The sequence below is a fragment of the Triticum urartu genome, chromosome 4 (assembly GCF_003073215.2).
Source record: "Triticum urartu cultivar G1812 chromosome 4, Tu2.1, whole genome shotgun sequence".
NCBI lineage: Eukaryota > Viridiplantae > Streptophyta > Magnoliopsida > Poales > Poaceae > Triticum > Triticum urartu.
The window spans coordinates 517,030,906-517,047,873 of NC_053025.1; the positions used below are offsets into that span (position 1 = coordinate 517,030,906).

Genomic DNA, 16,968 nt, shown 5'->3' on the forward strand with positions numbered 1-16,968 from the left:
ACGCTATCGTTTAACGCCCCTAGCTAGGCATAACAAGCAAGGATAGATCTAGGTATTGCCATCTTTGGTAGGCAATCCTTCAATGAGGCATCTACCATCTTTAGGAATTTCTTCCTTTTTATTGATTATCAAATTTTTAGACACAAGATCAAAAAAATCATTTGTAATAAATGGTTCCTTAATGATAGCAAAAAGATTGGGATGAACACTTATAGATTTGAGATCCGCAGTTTCCTTACTAGAGGATTCACCCTTATTCTTAGGAACATACATAAGCTTGGCAATTTTAGCGGGAGGACTTGGAGTGTTCTTTACGGAAGAAAAAGCGGTTCCCAAGTTGGTAATAATGTCCTCAAGTTTATCAATTCTAGTGGAATCGTGATTTATTTTCTCATTAACTATGGGTTCCTTCTCTTTAATTTTTTTCAAAGTGACTCCTACTTTAGATCCATATTGAGAGATTCGGATGTGAATCTTTTTATCCAAATTTTCAATTAACTCTACGGTGGCAACCTTATTTTCAATAATTTCAAGCCTTTGCATTACATGCTCCAAAGTTAATACAGTTTCATTAACCAAAAGAGGGGGTGAGCCAAACAAATCTATCATAGCATTATAAGAATCAAAAGTATGGCTACCCAAGAAGTTCCCTCCGGTAATAGTATCAAGGATATATTTGTGCCAGGGAGTTATGCCTACATAAAAATTGCGAAGAAGAACAGAAGTAGATTGCTTCCTGGTAGATCTATTTTGAGCATTGCAAATTCTATACCAAGCATCTTTTAGATTTTCTCCCTCCCTTTGCTTAAAATTTAGAATTTCACTCTCGGGAGATAACGGAGAACCTATAAGGGACTAGCCATAACGACAAGCAAACGAACTAACACACAAGCAAAAAAAAAAGCAAGCGGGCAAAAAGAGGCAAAAAGAGAAAGAGAGGGAGGATAGAGAGAGACAGAGGGCGAATAAAACGACAAGGGTGAAGTAGGGGAGAGGAAAACGAGAGGCAAATGGCAAATAATGTAATGCAGGAGATAAGGGTATGTGATGGGTACTTGGTATGTTGACTTTTGCGTAGACCTCCCTGGCAACGGCGCCACAAATCCTTCTTGCTACCTCTTGAGCACTGTGTTGGTTTTCCCCAAAGAGGAAGGGATGATGCAGCAAAGTAGCATAAGTATTTCCCTCAGTTTTTGAGAACCAAGGTATCAATCCAGTAGGAGGCTACGCGCGAGTCCCTCGTATATGCACAAAACAAATAAATCCTCTTAACCAACGCGAATAGGGGTTGTCAATCCCTACACGGCCACTTGCGAGAGTGAGATCTGATAGATATGATAAGATAATATTTTTGGTATTTTTGTGATAAAGATGCAAAGTAAAAATAAAGGCAAAGTAAAAAAAGCAAAGAAAATAACTAAGTAGTAGGAGATTAATATGATAAAGGTAGACCCGGGGCCATAGGTTTCACTAATGGCTTCTCTCGAGAGCATAAGTATTCTACGGTGGGTGAACAAATTACTGTTGAGCAATTGACAGAATTGAGCATAGCTATGAGAATATCTAGGTATGATCATGTATATAGGCATCACGTCCGAGACAAGTAGACCGACTCATACCTGCATCTACTACTATTACTCCACTCATCGACCGCTATCCAGCATGTATCTAGAGTATTAAGTTAAAAACAGAGTAACGCCTTAAGCAAGATGACATGATGTAGAGGGATAGACTCATGCAATATGATGAAAACCCCATCTTGTTATCCTCGATGGCAACAATACAATACGTGCCTTGCTGCCCCTACTGTCATTGAGAAAGGACACCGCAAGATTGAACCCAAAGCTAAGCACTTCTCCCATTGCAAGAAAGATCAATCTAGTAGGCCAAACCAAACTGATATTTCGAAGAGACTTGCAAAGATAACCAATCATACATAAAAGAATTCAGAGAAGATTCAAATATTGTTCATAGATAGACTTGATTATAAACCCACAATTCATCGGTCTCAACAAACACACCGCAAAAAGAAGATTACATCGAATAGTTCTCCACAAAAGAGGGGAAGAACATTGTATTGAGATCCAAAAAGAGAGAAGAAGCCATCTAGCTAATAACTATGGACCCGTAGGTCTGAGGTAAACTACTCACACTTCATCGGAGGGGCTATGGTGTTGATGTAGAAGCCCTCCGTGATCGATGCCCCCTCCGTCGGAGCTCCGGAACAGGCTCCAAGATGGGATCTCGTGGATACAAAAAGTTGCGGCGGTGGAATGAGGTTTTTGGCTCCGTATCTGATCGTTTGGGGGTACGTAGGTATATATAGGAGGAAGGAGTACGTCGGTGGAGCAACAGGGGCCCCACGAGGGTGGAGAGCGCGCCTGGGGGGGGGAGGGTAGGCGCGCCCCCTACCTCGTGGCCTCCTCTTTTGTGTCTTGACGTAGGGTCCAAGTCTCCTGGGTCTTGTTCGTTGAGAAAATCACGTTCCCGAAGGTTTCATTCCGTTTGGACTCCGTTTGATATTCCTTTTCTTCGAAACCCTAAAACAAGCAAAAAAACAACAATTCTGAGCTGGGCCTCCGGTTAATAGGTTAGTCCCAAAAATAATATAAAAGTGGATAATAAAGCACAATAATGTCCAAAACAGTAGATAATATAGCATGGAGCAATCAAAAATTATAGATACGTTGGAGACATATCAAACACCCACACCAGATCCAATCCCTTGGAAGCCAAAGACGAGAACGACACGACAACCCAAGACCAAGGGTCAAATTTCAGCAAAACCTAACCCCAATCCTGCGCATCGGTCGGAATCAAATTCAAGCAATCAACATGATATTATGAATCGAGCGTAAATCAGAGCACAACGTGACAAATTACCTCATCCATGACAATCAACCGGGTGAGGAACCGAGAGGCATCGTCCACAACAGAAATCCAACCCTAGTTGTTAGTTGAAGCTGCAAACAACACCACTGCATCAGAAGACAGGCACACACGTCTTAACCAAGAGATGACAGGCGGAGACGTGGACCAGACCCGAGGATCGACGGCGGGAGAGGCATCGAGATGACGGCGCCCGAATGCAAGAGAGGAAGGGGATAATTGCGAAACGAAGAGGAAGGCTAGGGTTCTTGCTCAGTCAACCGGGCTCCTCGCTTTTACCCCCAAAAGCCAGCCATAGGCGAGCGCCTTGCAAGGGCAAGCACGTGAAATACCAAAAGTGCCCTCGCCGGCCACCGAAAATCACAGGCGGTGGCACGCCCATCGTGCACACAAGAACCAGCACTGTGCGCAGCTTACCCCCGCGGTCGCTGACGACCTCGCCCCACCTCGCCTGGGCCCCGCCTATCAATGTGTATGAGGGTGGTGGACCGGGGGGGGGGGGGGGGGGGTGGCAGACACTATTCGTTGGTTTTCACATCACTGAAGATCCGACGGCTAGGATCATTCCATCTTAAGATCTGACGACTAGGATACGTCTGGACAGCCAATCCAACGACCCAAAATCATGACGCCCTGAGAAGGCTTCATGTTGCTTCAGACTCTAACAATGGGATGGTCAGGCCCCAACTCTCATCTCAAACGTAATCCGATCCCATTCATGTCAATCTTGCTGAGGCCCCATAATTGACTCACTTACTAGTGCACCTCTCTGCCTAACACACCAACACCAGTGCTCGCGTGCACGCCGCATCTCTGTCACGCTCCACCGTACGGCTGCCGCACCTAGCTAGCAAGATGCATGCACCGCACGTTAATCGTAGACTTGCATCGCCGAAACGTGCAACGTATACAGCGGCCGCGCCTAATTAATTTGGTTGGTGCTCCATTATGCACGCACCACTTGGGTTTCAGAACAGAAAATTAGCAGCGGCAAGTGCGGCCAGTGCACGTTTAGTCAGCCAGTTGAGCCATGCGTGCAGTAAAAAACGCACAATCGCAGTAATCCATCGGTAAACTAATACTCCCACTGTATGGGCGACGCACTATGCATGCTGACGACACATTGGCACGTTGCCATTTGCTCGACGAACAGTCAAACGATATGAATATTTATACGAGTCCAACTTGTTGCTAGCTAGTATCACTCACCACTTTAAGCTGTCTATATAACCTTGCGGTAAGCACGGAGAGATCGATCAAACGGGCACGTACGTAGTACAGAGTGCGGACATTGATCCGGCGGCAGTGCTGGGATATTTTGTACCATCAACGTATCAGAAATGGAGCCTCTCAGAGATCATGGCGCGAGCTGCTTGCCGATGATGATCATGGTGCTGCTGTGCCTGGGCGGCGCGGCTTGTGGCCAGCTGAGCGACGACTTCTACGACGACAGCTGCCCGAAGCTGGAGAGCATCGTCCAGGCGCGCGTGGCCGCCGCGATGAAGGCCGAGCTACGGATGGGCGCCTCCCTGCTCCGGCTCCACTTCCACGACTGCTTCGTCAACGTACGTCCGTCTCCGTAACACGCATCGTTATTACCGCATGCTTTCTTAGGCTCTGAAGTGAACATCGTCGTGGACGTACTTGTGGCATGCATGCATGCAGGGGTGTGACGGGTCGATCCTGCTGGACGGGGCGGAGAGCGAGAAGCTGGCGGCGCCGAACCTCAACTCGGTGAGGGGGTACGAGGTCATCGACGCCATCAAGGCCGACCTCGAGAAGGCCTGCCCGGGGCTCGTCTCCTGCGCCGACGTCGTCGCGCTCGCCGCCAAATACGGCGTACTCCTCGTACGTTCCTTCCTTCCTTCCCTCGATCGAATTCACAACCACTCCAACATAGCTAACCAACTACAGTACCTACCAAATAATTCAGTTGAACGTGCACCCGAAAGAACTGTTTGAGAACCGTACTACCAGTACTGCTTTACCGAGTGTAGTACGCGTACTGATTTTGTTGGCATGTTCAGAGCGGAGGGCCTGACTACGATGTTCTTCTGGGAAGAAGGGACGGGCTGGTGGCGAACCAGACCTTGGCCAACAACAATCTGCCAAGCCCGTTCGACAACATCACCGTGATCATACAGAGGTTCAAGGACGTCGGCCTTAACACAACAGACGTGGTCATCTTATCAGGTACTGTACTCTACTAGACTGAGCACTACTGTCTATAGTACACGTTGTATTGTACGCAACGAAAGCCAGCAAATCCAACCATGCATGAACCGCATGCAGGAGCCCACACGATCGGGCGGTCGCGGTGCGTGCTCTTCAGCGGCCGGCTGGCCAACTTCTCGGCGGCCAACTCGGTGGACCCGACCATGGACCCGGCGCTGGCGTCCAGCCTGCAGCAGCTGTGCCGGGGCGGCGACGGCAACCAGACGGCCGCGCTGGACGCCGGCTCCGCCGACGCCTTCGACAACCACTACTTCAAGAACCTGCTGGCCAAGAAGGGCCTCCTCTCCTCCGACCAGGGCCTCGTCTCCAGCCCCGACGGCGCCGCCGCCACCAGGGCCCTCGTGCAGGCCTACAGCTACAACAGCCAGCGCTTCCTCTGCGACTTCGGCGACGCCATGGTCCGGATGGGCAACATCGCCCCCCTCACCGGCTCCGCCGGCCAGATCCGCAAGAAATGCAGCGCCGTCAACTGAGCCGGCACGCACCACCGCATCCAGCTAGCCGGTGAAGAGTCATGTCGTGCTTTGCACGTGTACCATGGTCAGGATGTGTACGTGTGCGTTCGTGTGAAAGTTGTCCTCTCGTCTTGTCTACCGTTTCTTTCTTCGGGTTCAAGCTAGCTAGGATTCTCCAGCTAGGAGTAATAAGCTGGCTCGTCCTCTGAACCCTGCAGTTGCATCGCAGTGGGACAGCCAGTGTGTCGGTTGACGGGTGAGTGGTAGTACCTATCAGGGCTGCGTGATAGTAGCGCGCAAAATGAATAATGGAATCTGTAGCTAGCCGCACGAAGTCTGCATCGTGCCCTACCTCCCTGAATGATGTGCACTTGAAGTCTTGAGCAAGCAAGTTCAGTTAAATGCCCAACGGCTCCTTAAGTTTCAAGGACTTTCAGGTCTTGCGTCAACTGTAACGAACTTTCCGGTTACGCGTGGCTCATGATGCGGCAATTAGCGTTGCCGTACTGTGCCGAACGCGATCTGGCGCTCTGATTGGGGAGCAAAAGACCGTACGTGCGGCGGTTAACATCTTGCTGCTGAATTTGACGGGCAGATGCCAAGGTGGAGTACTTCAGAGTTCAGGTTGTCCGGTGTTCATTCAAGGGCGTGGCTACATGCCAGTCGTCTAAAAAAATTGGGGTTAGTTGATTTTCTCAACCGCACGATGCGAAATCGACGACCCCGCTTTCTTCTTCGACCTCCCGCTTCCTTCTCCCTTCTCCATGTTGAACCACCCCGCTGCCGCCGGCCTAACTGCCTGCGACCACCACCCACGGCTGCTGGTGCTCCCACACAGCCTCGCCGCTCCGTCCTCTCTGGAACCGCCCCCCAACGCCGGTCTTGCCGCTGCCCCCGGCCATCCCTCTAGCCCCGGCGCCGGCCAAGATTTTCTGTGGCGAAGTTGCACCACCGCGCCACCACTGCCCCCACCACCGCCGTTCTTCTGCCCCCATCCCCCATCCTAAGATAGATAATAGGGTAGCCCTCTGATGAGCTCCTTCTTTCTCCTTCGTTCGTTCCGGACTCCCACAGGTGAACTCTCAAAATCGACGGACCCAAAGCGAAGTCAGTCGACTGGCATTTAGCTAATGTGTTTATTGAAAAGCGGTATCTTCGTCACTTTGGTGGTTACCACCGGTGGAGAGAGTAGTACTAAACTTGTAGGAGTAACTGACAAGAACGCCGTACGAGATGATGAGTAGGCGTTGAATTATTTGTTTGCGTACTGTCTTTGCTGTGCTAGCGACGACCCGTGAAGTGTAGCATTTCTCCAGGATTTTCCCTATTTGTCCGCACATGCACTGTAGATTCACCTACCACAAACTATATCCAGGGCCCGGTTTGTTGGCACCGTATTATTCAAAAGTGCAAAGGCCGGCAAGTTTGTTGGCTAGTTTTGCTGGACGTAAGTCGCCTGAATTTACAATTTGGATCAGTCGATTCGGTTGAAAAGGAAGCAGCAATTGTAGAGCACCAAAGCCGGACGCTGGCAGCAGGATTGATCTGGTCTATCTTACGGCACAAGGGAACAAGAAGGCTCCTTGTCTGTCTTACAAAAATGCTAGACTTATGGAAACCAGCCTACGGATGGTAGTTACGGGATGGGGTGTCGTAATCTCATTGATGCTCAACCCGTGAATTAAGCTGTGGGACCCAAATCGTGGTAAATCCTAAGTCTCCACCTCATCTCCGTAACAACTTTCCGTGAAAACTGCCAGTAGCTGTAGCAAAGTTGGTCTATCTTAGGATGCATGGGGTGTAGGTTCGCCGGAGAAATCGGGTAGTTTGTCGGCTTTAGAGGGATGGCCCCGGGCGACCGCAAGCCTGGTTGAGGGAGCTCGTGGGGAGGACGGGGCGGCGAGACGATCGCGGGACCGCCGCCGGCCGCAGGCGGAGGAGGCAGGCGGTTCGGCCTGGGGTGGAGGGCGGCCAAAGGAGGAATATGTTCACATCATGGGGAGGAAGATGATGAACAGTTTTCTTCGGGAGGGAAGTAGAAGAAGGAGATCTCACCGTTACACTTTTTCATCCAACGGATGGGATCAATTTGACTGACCCAAAAACCAAATTCAGTAGCCATTCCCTTTGCTGGCACCGTATCATTGGCCGGTTAAAATTCAGGCGCGTCGATAGTAAACCGGGCTTGCTGCATGCATGCATGCATGCAAAGTGCTTTTGTTGGCCTCTGAAAACGACGCCCTGACGGACTCCCATGAACAGCAAATGATTGAGTTGAGCCATCCTTCGGATCCAAGCAAAGGGCCTCTCCGTGTCCGCGAGCACCAGGCCTGGCTATAAAGCCCGTGCTCTTCAGCTCGTGGGACTCCTCAGACCGGCCGTGAACCACCTAGTCGGCACTTGCACACAAAGTGAGCCCCTGCACTGCACCTGCAAAGAGCAAACACGTACGACGTGCTCGCAGACAGAGTCTACCAAGGCAGGCAAAGATGGTCCGTGGCGTCCATTACGGCGGCGCGTGCGCCGTCCTCCTGGCCGCCGCCGTCGCGCTCGGCCTCGGCGCCCGCGGCGGCGCGGCGCAGCTGGACGACAAGTTCTACGATCGGTCGTGCCCCGGCGTGCACAAGATCGTGCGGCGGGTCCTGAGGGAGGCGCACAAGGCCGACGTCCGCATCTACGCCAGCCTCACGCGCCTTCACTTTCACGACTGCTTCGTCCAGGTACGCCACCAGCTGCATGCTCCATGCAAACCTTTCGGCGTTCGTCTGGGTCGTGCCCCGTCCAAGGTTTTGAGTTTTGACACGTACGTCTTGCCGCGCGCGCGTGTTTTCAGGGGTGCGACGGGTCGATTCTGCTGGACAACAGCACGAGCATCGTGTCGGAGAAGTACGCCAAGCCGAACAACAACTCGGTGCGCGGGTTCACGGTGGTGGACGACGTCAAGGCGGCGCTCGAGAAGGCCTGCCCCGGCGTCGTCTCCTGCGCCGACCTCCTCACCATCGCCGCCGAGGTCTCCGTCGAACTGGTACGTGAATACATGTGCTAATCTGCCGGCGATGTACGTGTGCATGCATGTGTTCTTTTCACTGCTCACATTCATCAGCTTCATCATTGAAAAAAGGCAACATCGTGGTTCACGGGCCAGGAGCTGCCAATGTGGCAATGTGAAGGTACTGGCTAAAAGGTGCAGTAGGTGTAGCCTAGCTCATATATGCCCGAGCCTGTGGCAATAATTCAGAAACCGTCGGTGCAAAATAATTGAGCTGCATGCAAACGATGGGTTACGTAGACTGGAGAGATCGACAGCATCATTGCCTGAAGTATGCTGCTAGTTGTAAAGCGGGCTGGCACGTGGTTCCATGTCAATCAAAACCCGTAAAAGACAGAGCCTAGCTAGTACGAGGTGGGGATACAGCAAAGTCCACGTCGCACCGGCTGTCGATCGATCACACCAGCCCTTCACTTCGTGCCTCTCTTTAATCCAACAAGCATGGTCACATGCACGACGAACGTTCCCCTCGTTGCTCACGAGCGTTTGTTCCCATGCGCATGCATGCAGTCCGGAGGCCCCCGGTGGCGCGTCCCGCTCGGCCGGCGCGACGGCACCACGGCCAACCTCACCGCCGCCAACAGCCTCCTCCCGAGCCCCCGCAACAACCTCACCATGCTCCAGCGCAAGTTCGCCGCCGTCGGCCTCGGCGACACCGACCTCGTCGCCCTCTCAGGTACGTAGTCAAACACCCAGACTCATCATCTGCTCTCCATGGCGCCGTGATTGATTCTGACGATCTTCTTGGGTCGTGGATTGCAGGCGCGCACACGTTCGGGCGCGCGCAGTGCCAGTTCGTGACGGACCGGCTCTACAACTTCAGCAAGACGGGCATGCCGGACCCGACGCTGGACGGGGGCTACCGGGCGCTGCTCGCCGGGAGCTGCCCGCGGCGGCACGGGAACAGGTCGGCGCTCAACGACCTCGACCCGACCACGCCCGACGCCTTCGACAAGAACTACTTCACCAACCTCCAGGGCAACCGCGGGTTCCTCCAGTCCGACCAGGAGCTGCTCGCGGCGCCCGGCGCGACAACGGCGGCGATCGTCGGCCAGTTCGCGAGCGACGAGAAGGCTTTCTTCAGGAGCTTTGCCGCGGCCATGATCAACATGGGGAATATCAAGCCGCTCACGGGTGGGCAGGGGGAGGTTCGGAGGAACTGCAGGAGAGTCAATGGAAGCTAGAGTGACCGAGTGAGGAAGCGTGGTTAGGCTTGTACCATGTGTACCATATCTGTGTCATGCATGCAAGCATGTACGTACGTACTACATTGTTGAACCTCTTTAATTTATTCGAAAAGTCTATTTTAAACAATACTTCAATTTATGAATTTGTATGTGATTTACGCCCGAGATACTAACATGAGTCATGTATTAACAAGTATTGCATATTTATAGCTAACTGCTATGCAAGCTAAGGGCATCTACGACGCCAACCCGTAAACCTCTCGCAACGGTCTAGACCGCGCTGTCTGTACCATGGAAGCCATCCAACACCGACCTGTATCGGTCGGCGCAGTGGTCCGGACGTGATTTTTCTCGCAAACCTGAGACAAAAGTGGGGAAAGTTTACGGGAGTCCGGACCGATCCCAAGCCCGTTTCTGACCGTCCTAGCCCACCAAAAACACCTCCACCTCCCATGCGCGCATCCCGCCCAGTGCCAGGCTGCCAGCTGCCCGCATTCATGCTGCTATAGAGCGCGCCGCTCCGCACTGAAGGCAGCTCAGGGCGGACGCGACGTCTCACTGCCTCCGCCATCGAAGCGGCTCACCGGTCAAGGGCGCCGCCCGCTGCATGTCTGGCTGAAGAGGCCTCCTCGCCGGATTCATACACCTCCATTAACCCCGCGTGGAAGCCGAGAAACCTACTCTGTCCACATGTCCGTTCATAAGCGGGCCGACATTAAACGCAACATCGGCCGAGCTCCTCTCGCTCGCCCTCTATTTAAACGAGGCCAGACGTCGGGCAAAAACCACACCCCTTCGCCGCTCCCCCCATCTCCTCCTTCACCACTCTTCTAATGGATTCCGAAGAGTAGTTCTCCAGCATACAAGTCGGCTGGGTGGCCCGCCGAGCCGGCCGGATATGTGCGAGGCAGCTCGCTGCTCCACCTCCCATGCCCGACCCGCCGGAGCAAGTCGGCCCTCCAAGCCGACGCGTGGTTCAGCAACTCGTCGCTCCAGACCCACACGATTAGTAGTGGCGAATTGCTCCATGCTGACATGGCGGGGAGGACGGCAGCGCAGGCGTCATCGCTGCCTTCGACAACGTCACGCCATACCGCCCCGCCCGCGCCTGTGACCGCGCCATGCAGGCAGAGACAGAAGTCGGGTGCGCGAAGAGCGACGAGTCGATGGTGGTGCCTCCGCGTCCGCCACCATCATCGAGGAGAAGTAGAACACGTGTCAGTGGGAACGACACCTACGGGACCACAAGAATCCCTACTACGGTTGCGGGGCGCGGGGTCGTGAGAAGAGCGGATCAAACAGATAGCACACGGTTCGTTTATTCAGGTTCGGGTCGCGAGGATGCGTAAAACCCTACTCCTGCTTTAGTGGATTGTATATCTGTGTTCTTGAGTAGCTATGGGGCGTGAGGAGCTCCAAAAAGCCGAATCCCCCTCCTGGTCGCCTCGGGCCTCCTTTTATAGGAAAGGGGTTGCCACAGTGGCACACAAGAGGTGGAAAGGGTACAGTGATGTGAAGTTATCCCTCGCATTACATGACAAGGCGCATTTAATGCGTCTTGCCCAAGTGTCCTTGCTTTATCGGGGACGGGGGAGAGCCCTGTCTCGTCCGTCGCCGCTTCCTCTCGTGTCGACACGTGCCCTGGCCAGCGGTGCCCGCGGTGCCATGTAGGCAGGCAGGCAGCTGAGGTGGCGCAGTGGTGGGTCTCCACGAATATCCGCATGCCGCCACGCAGGTGCCTGCCCAGCTGGTTGGGTCGGCAGCTGCATGCGAACGGCGGTGGAGGTTTGACTAGCGTGGGCCTGATGGTGGCCCTACGGGTGTTCTTGGCAAGGGCCTTGCCGGGGCCCCGGCAAGGGTCTTGCCGTGGCGCCTGCTGTCATCCCCGGCAAGGCTCTTGCCGGGGGCCTTGTGGTCCTCCTTGGCTGGGATCCCGACAAGGATCATCATCTTCTAAAGGGTGTATCTGATCTTGAATGTCTTCACAAAGATCTGCATGCCACCACAGGGATGTCTCCCGAATCCTTGCCCCATGGGGGCAGTGGACTCAAGGGTGACTCACTCCGTAGGTGTGGGGCAAGCTGCCACGGCAAGGATCCTTGCCGGGGGGGTCCGCTTCGTCCCCTTTGCTCTTTGTGGTCTTGGTCTTGGCGTCGTTCTGCTTCTCCTGAGCTTCGGCCTTACCTTGGCTCACCTCCCTTGCCTTGCTCAGTGTGGTGGTGCCCGTGGCTCAGACTGCCCGTGCACAGTTATAGGGGTACAAAAAGCGTACCCCTCTTTTTGTACACCGGCAGGAACCCCCAGGCCTGGGCCACACGTAAGCGCAATCGCGTCGTTGGGCTAGGCCCAAAAACGGTGCGCGGGCAGGCGGGGCGGTTTTTACCGCGGTAAGTCTCTTCGCGCGTTGCGCTTCCCATGCTTCCCGCGCGTGGCGCGGCGTGGGGAGGCGTGTGTGACGTGGGCGGCATGCGTGGGGTTGCTTCCCGTTGCTGCCCAGGCCCTCCTTCAACAGACATGGAGGACGTGGACACTGTTGTTGGGGATATTGCTGAGGAGGCCGTGGCGGAGGCCAGCAGGATTGCCGCCGAGGAGGCCGCCAAAGACGCTGACGAGGCCGCCGCCGACGAAGCCGCCAAGGGTGCCGCCGGGGCCGCCGCTGCGGGGGCCGCCAAGGCGACCGGCGAGGCTTTTGCCGAGGGCGCCAGCGGTGGACCTGCCGTTGAGGCCGGCAAGGCCTTCGCTGAGGAAGAGGTGGTGGGTGACCAGCCTCCCTCCTCCTCAACCTCGGGCCCCGACAGATATCTGAAGGTGGGCGACGATCTCTTCGTCCACCTCCCAGGGGCGTCAAGCCAGGCGCCCGCCGAAGGGGAAGTTTTTGACGGCGAGGTGCTTGCCGCCACCGGGCTCGAGGTGGTTGATGAGCCGGGCGTTGGTGGCGACGGTTCTCCAGAAGAGCAGCTTTTTCGTGCCATGGGGGCCAATTTCCGAAAGCTCCAAGTGCTCTACCATTCTCGCCTGGACAAGGTCAAGTCCATGATGGCAACGGTGGACAACGCGGAGGACTTCAAGGCGCGCGTTGCCGAGACGCAGACCTGGTTCCACCAGACTCGCGAGGAGCAGAGGGCCTTTCAGGAGAAATTGGCCGAGCGCGATGTGGAGCTCACCATGAAGATGGCCAACATCGAGAAGGCCCAGGAAAAGGCGGCGAACTTGGCTGCCGCGGCCGAGGCCGCCCGGAACCAGCATCAAGCCACCTTGGATTTCCAGGAAGAGGACCTCTCTGCGCGTGAAGCGAAGCTTGCCGCAACGCTTCGCGGCAAGGATGAGGAGCTCAAGGCCCTTGTCGCGTAGCGGACTCGCGAGCTGGAGCAGAGGCACAAAGAGGCACTCAATGTCCAAGCTCTGGCCCATGACGGCAAGGTGGAGGAGCTAGAAGCAGAGCGGGACGAGCTGAAGGAGCAGGCCTTCAAGCTGTCCGGCGAGAAGAGCACGCTCAACCGCGCCTTGGTGGAGGCGCAAGGAGCAGTCATCAGTAGGACTGGGGAGCTCTCCGACGCGCAGAACTCCATCAGAGACCTCAAGCTGAAGCTGGAGGATCTCGAGAAGATGTTGTCGGAGAGTAGGGCTCGAGGAGACCTTGACCAGGAGCCTCGAGGAGGAGAAGCAGCTGTGGGCGAACGAAGCCGCCTCCCGCTAGGAATATGTTGCGGGTGAGAATAGGTGGATCAGCCATCTGGAGGTCGTCGCCGGCAGGGTTACCTCGCAATTGGCCACCATGGGGTTGCCAAACGTGAGGTACGCCCCCGAGCGCAGCGGGACCGTCAACACCAAGCTGACCCAGTTCTTCGAGGGCGTCCTCGGAGCCTTGGCCTATCTTCACTCCAACAGGACGGCCACGCTGGCCGAGGAGGCCCGGCGACTTTGCCGGAGGGTCGTGACCAAGGTCCTCACCAAGATGACGTACTGGAATCCCGATCTTGACTTCGCGGCCGCGATGAAGAGCTTGCCGGATGGTGCTGACCTCACGGTGCTCAAGGAGCGCATCAAGCCCATCACCGACTGCATCGACGAAATCAAGAGGGTGGAAGGCCAGCGCCGGGATTAGGCATCCCGTTCTTCTTCGCCGCTGTGGGTTCCCGACCAAGACAAATTTTATCTTTAGTTAGAACCGCAGCTATGATGTGATGTAATATAACTTTGAAGTACTCTTAATTTTCATGCATGTTATTTCCCCGTTCAATTCCTCTTTGTATGCGTGCCCTACGTCGATCGGGAAGGCTTGCCGGCGCGGAAGCCCCTAGCGGTGTTTTGGGGACGGATCCCCATGGCCGGCCGGGTACGCGTGCTGCTGGACAAGCCACCTTTCCGTTCTGAACGCGGCCGCTCGAACTGTCGAGCTTGACTCGAGTCAGAATCGGGGGCATTGCTGATCGCGGAAGGCTACTCTGCCATTCTCGACGCAGCCGCTTGAGCTGTTGAGCGGACTCGAAACAGGGTAAGGGCGTTGCCGATCGTGGTAGAGCCCCCTGGCATGCAGGTTTCTCATACAAAGCAAATATCTCCGGGGGGATAACCTCAAATAAGAAGGGTAGCGCAAATAAGGGTTTAGTGCAACTTAGCTTCTGTTTGCGATCGCTCGAGTGTCGATCTTCTGGCCTCCTTTCTTCTTCAAGGGTCACAAAGATGAAGGAGTGCCAGGCTAACTGCTAGAGTTGATTCTCATAACTGCGCCCCCTACCTGGCGCGCCAAAGATGTCGGTGGGAACGACACCTATGGGATCACAAGAATCCCTACTATGGTTGCGGGGCGCGGGGTCGTGAGAAGAGCGGATCAAACAGATAGCACACGGTTCGTTTATCCAGGTTCGGGCCACGAGGATGCGTAAAACCCTACTCCTACTTTGGTGGATTGTATATCTGTGTTCTTGAGCTAGCTATGGGGCGTGAGGAGCTCCAAAAAGTCGAATCCCCCTCCTGGTCGCCTCGGGCCTCCTTTTATAGAAAAGGGGTTGCCACAGTGGCACACAAGAGGTGGAAAGGGTACAGTGATGTGAGGTTATCCCTCGCATTAGATGACAAGGCGCATTTAATGCGTCTTGCCCAGGTGTCCTTGCTTTATCGGGGACGGGGGAGAGCCCTGTCTCGTCCGTCGCCGCTTCCTCTCGTGTCGACACGCGCCCTGGCCAGCGGTGCCCGCGGTGCCATGTAGGCAGGCAGGCAGCTGAGGTGGCGCAGTGGTGGGTCTCCACGAATATTCGCATGCCGCCACGCAGGTGCCTGCCCAGCTGGTTGGGTCGGCAGCTGCATGCGAACGGCGGTGGAGGTTTGACTGGCGTGGGCCTGATGCTGGCCCTACGGGTGTTCTTGGCAAGGGCCTTGCCGGGGCCCCGGCAAGGGTCTTGCCGTGGCGCCTGCTGTCATCCCCAGCAAGGCTCTTGCCGGGGGCCTTGTGGTCCTCCTTGGTTGGGATCCCGCCAAGGATCATCATCTTCTAAAGGGTGTATCTGATCTTGAATGTCTTCACAAAGATCTGCATGCCACCACGGGGATGTCTCCCAAATCCTTGCCCCATGGGGGCAGTGGACTCAAGGGTGACTCACTCCGTAGGTGTGGGGCGAGCTGCCACGGCAAGGGTCTTGTCGGGTTTGCTAAAACCGCCTCCCAGCAAGGATCTTGCCGGGGGGGGGGGGTCCGCTTCGTCCCCTTTGCTCTTTGTGGTCTTGGTCTTGGCGTCGTTCTGCTTCTCCTGAGCTTTGGCCTTACCTTGGCTCACCTCCCTTGCCTTGCTCAGTGTGGTGGTGCCCGTGGCTCAGACTGCCCATGCACAGTTATAGGGGTACAAAAAGCGTACCCCTGTTTTGTACACCGACAACACGGGGTCCACCGCCGCTTGGGTCCTGTCGGGGATATACCCCGTGGCGTAAACCGGCCGGAAGTATAAACCGGCCGGACTGGATGACTCACTGGTAACCCGCCCGGAGCTTGGCGATTCACGGGCTACCCGTCCGGTCTTGGCGGTTCATTAGTAACCCGGCGGGCGGGTCAGATGAATGACAAGGCCCATGGCCCAGAAGGCCGGTTCACGTTTAATGGTGGGCCGGTTTATGAGGAAAGCACAAAGAATATTCCCTTACAAAGGAAGCAAGACTAGGACTCCACTTGTAATAGAGTAAACCTAATCCTAATAGGACTAGTCATGTAAACCGCCCCTTCAAGATATATAAGGAGGGGCAGGGCACCCCAAGAGGGACAAGCTACAAGCAAGAGAAACAATCTTAGGGCTAGATACAAAGAGGAGAGCCGGTTTACGGCGACTCCCTCGTGATGATAATGAGACCTAGCCTCAAACAGCATGTAGGGTTGTTACCGTATGATGTTTCCCGGGGCCCGAAGCTGTCTAAATCCCTGTCTTGTGTTGCGTCTCTCGATTCCGCTCAACTCCTCTCAAGCTACCACATAGATGCGTTGGCCTCACGACTAAGTCCTGACACTAAGGACATCTGCCGTGACAATTTCACGACAGTTGGCGTCCACCGTGGGGCTAGCGCACGGTGGTCTTGAGTTTTTGGAGGGATCTCTCCTGAAGATCGAGGAGTTCACAATTTTTCGGATAAAGAGCTGGTTTGAAAGGATTTGCATCGGTTTATTTTGTCGGTGGTTCAAGATGTTTTCGCGAGAGTCAAACAAGATCCGGAGGAATCAATGCTGCCTGTCATGACTTCGCGTCGTTTCCCCCTCGCGGCAGCCCCACTTCTGCCACGGCCCTCCTCCGGCCTCTGCTAATGTTGTCTGTCCGTCACCTGCCGGGTCAATGGATTTTTATTTTCCTTATCAGTGACGTGATGCATAGGTTGACTTGAATATGAGTTGGACTTGGTCTGTACGGGTACCAGCCAATTGATTGGTCAGTCAAATACTAGTATTCCGGGTCAACGTCAAAACCGATCAGAAAGGTGTCTCCCTGGAATACTAGTACATACATGATCATAGAGATTTGATGGATAGATGGATTGAAATGATGCGAGCTACTACCGAGTCATCCTGATTGAAAAATTCCAGCTCTCAATATCCGGTTCATTAGCCGAGACCGCGCCCTTGTGCTGCCTCCGTCTTGTCTCCGGTTCAAGTCACCACCGGGACTCGTATCGATTCC

At 54.7% G+C, this 16,968-nt stretch overlaps 2 protein-coding genes across 2 annotated transcripts; both read left to right on the forward strand.

Moving 5' to 3' along the window:
• The first annotated feature begins 4,126 nt into the window (after positions 1 to 4,126).
• Positions 4,127 to 6,006, forward strand: LOC125554035 (peroxidase N-like). Its single transcript, XM_048717660.1, has 4 exons — positions 4,127 to 4,454; positions 4,555 to 4,737; positions 4,917 to 5,082; positions 5,182 to 6,006. Exons 1-4 carry the CDS (start codon positions 4,230 to 4,232, stop codon positions 5,595 to 5,597), a joined length of 990 nt encoding a protein of 329 aa, XP_048573617.1. The 5' UTR covers positions 4,127 to 4,229; the 3' UTR covers positions 5,598 to 6,006.
• A 1,934-nt stretch (positions 6,007 to 7,940) lies between these two features.
• LOC125554037 (peroxidase A2-like) lies at positions 7,941 to 9,944 on the forward strand. Its single transcript, XM_048717661.1, has 4 exons — positions 7,941 to 8,299; positions 8,413 to 8,604; positions 9,139 to 9,304; positions 9,391 to 9,944. The coding sequence occupies exons 1-4, from the start codon at positions 8,069 to 8,071 to the stop codon at positions 9,810 to 9,812; spliced, it is 1,011 nt and encodes a 336-aa protein (XP_048573618.1). The 5' UTR covers positions 7,941 to 8,068; the 3' UTR covers positions 9,813 to 9,944.
• Positions 9,945 to 16,968: the final 7,024 nt, after the last annotated feature.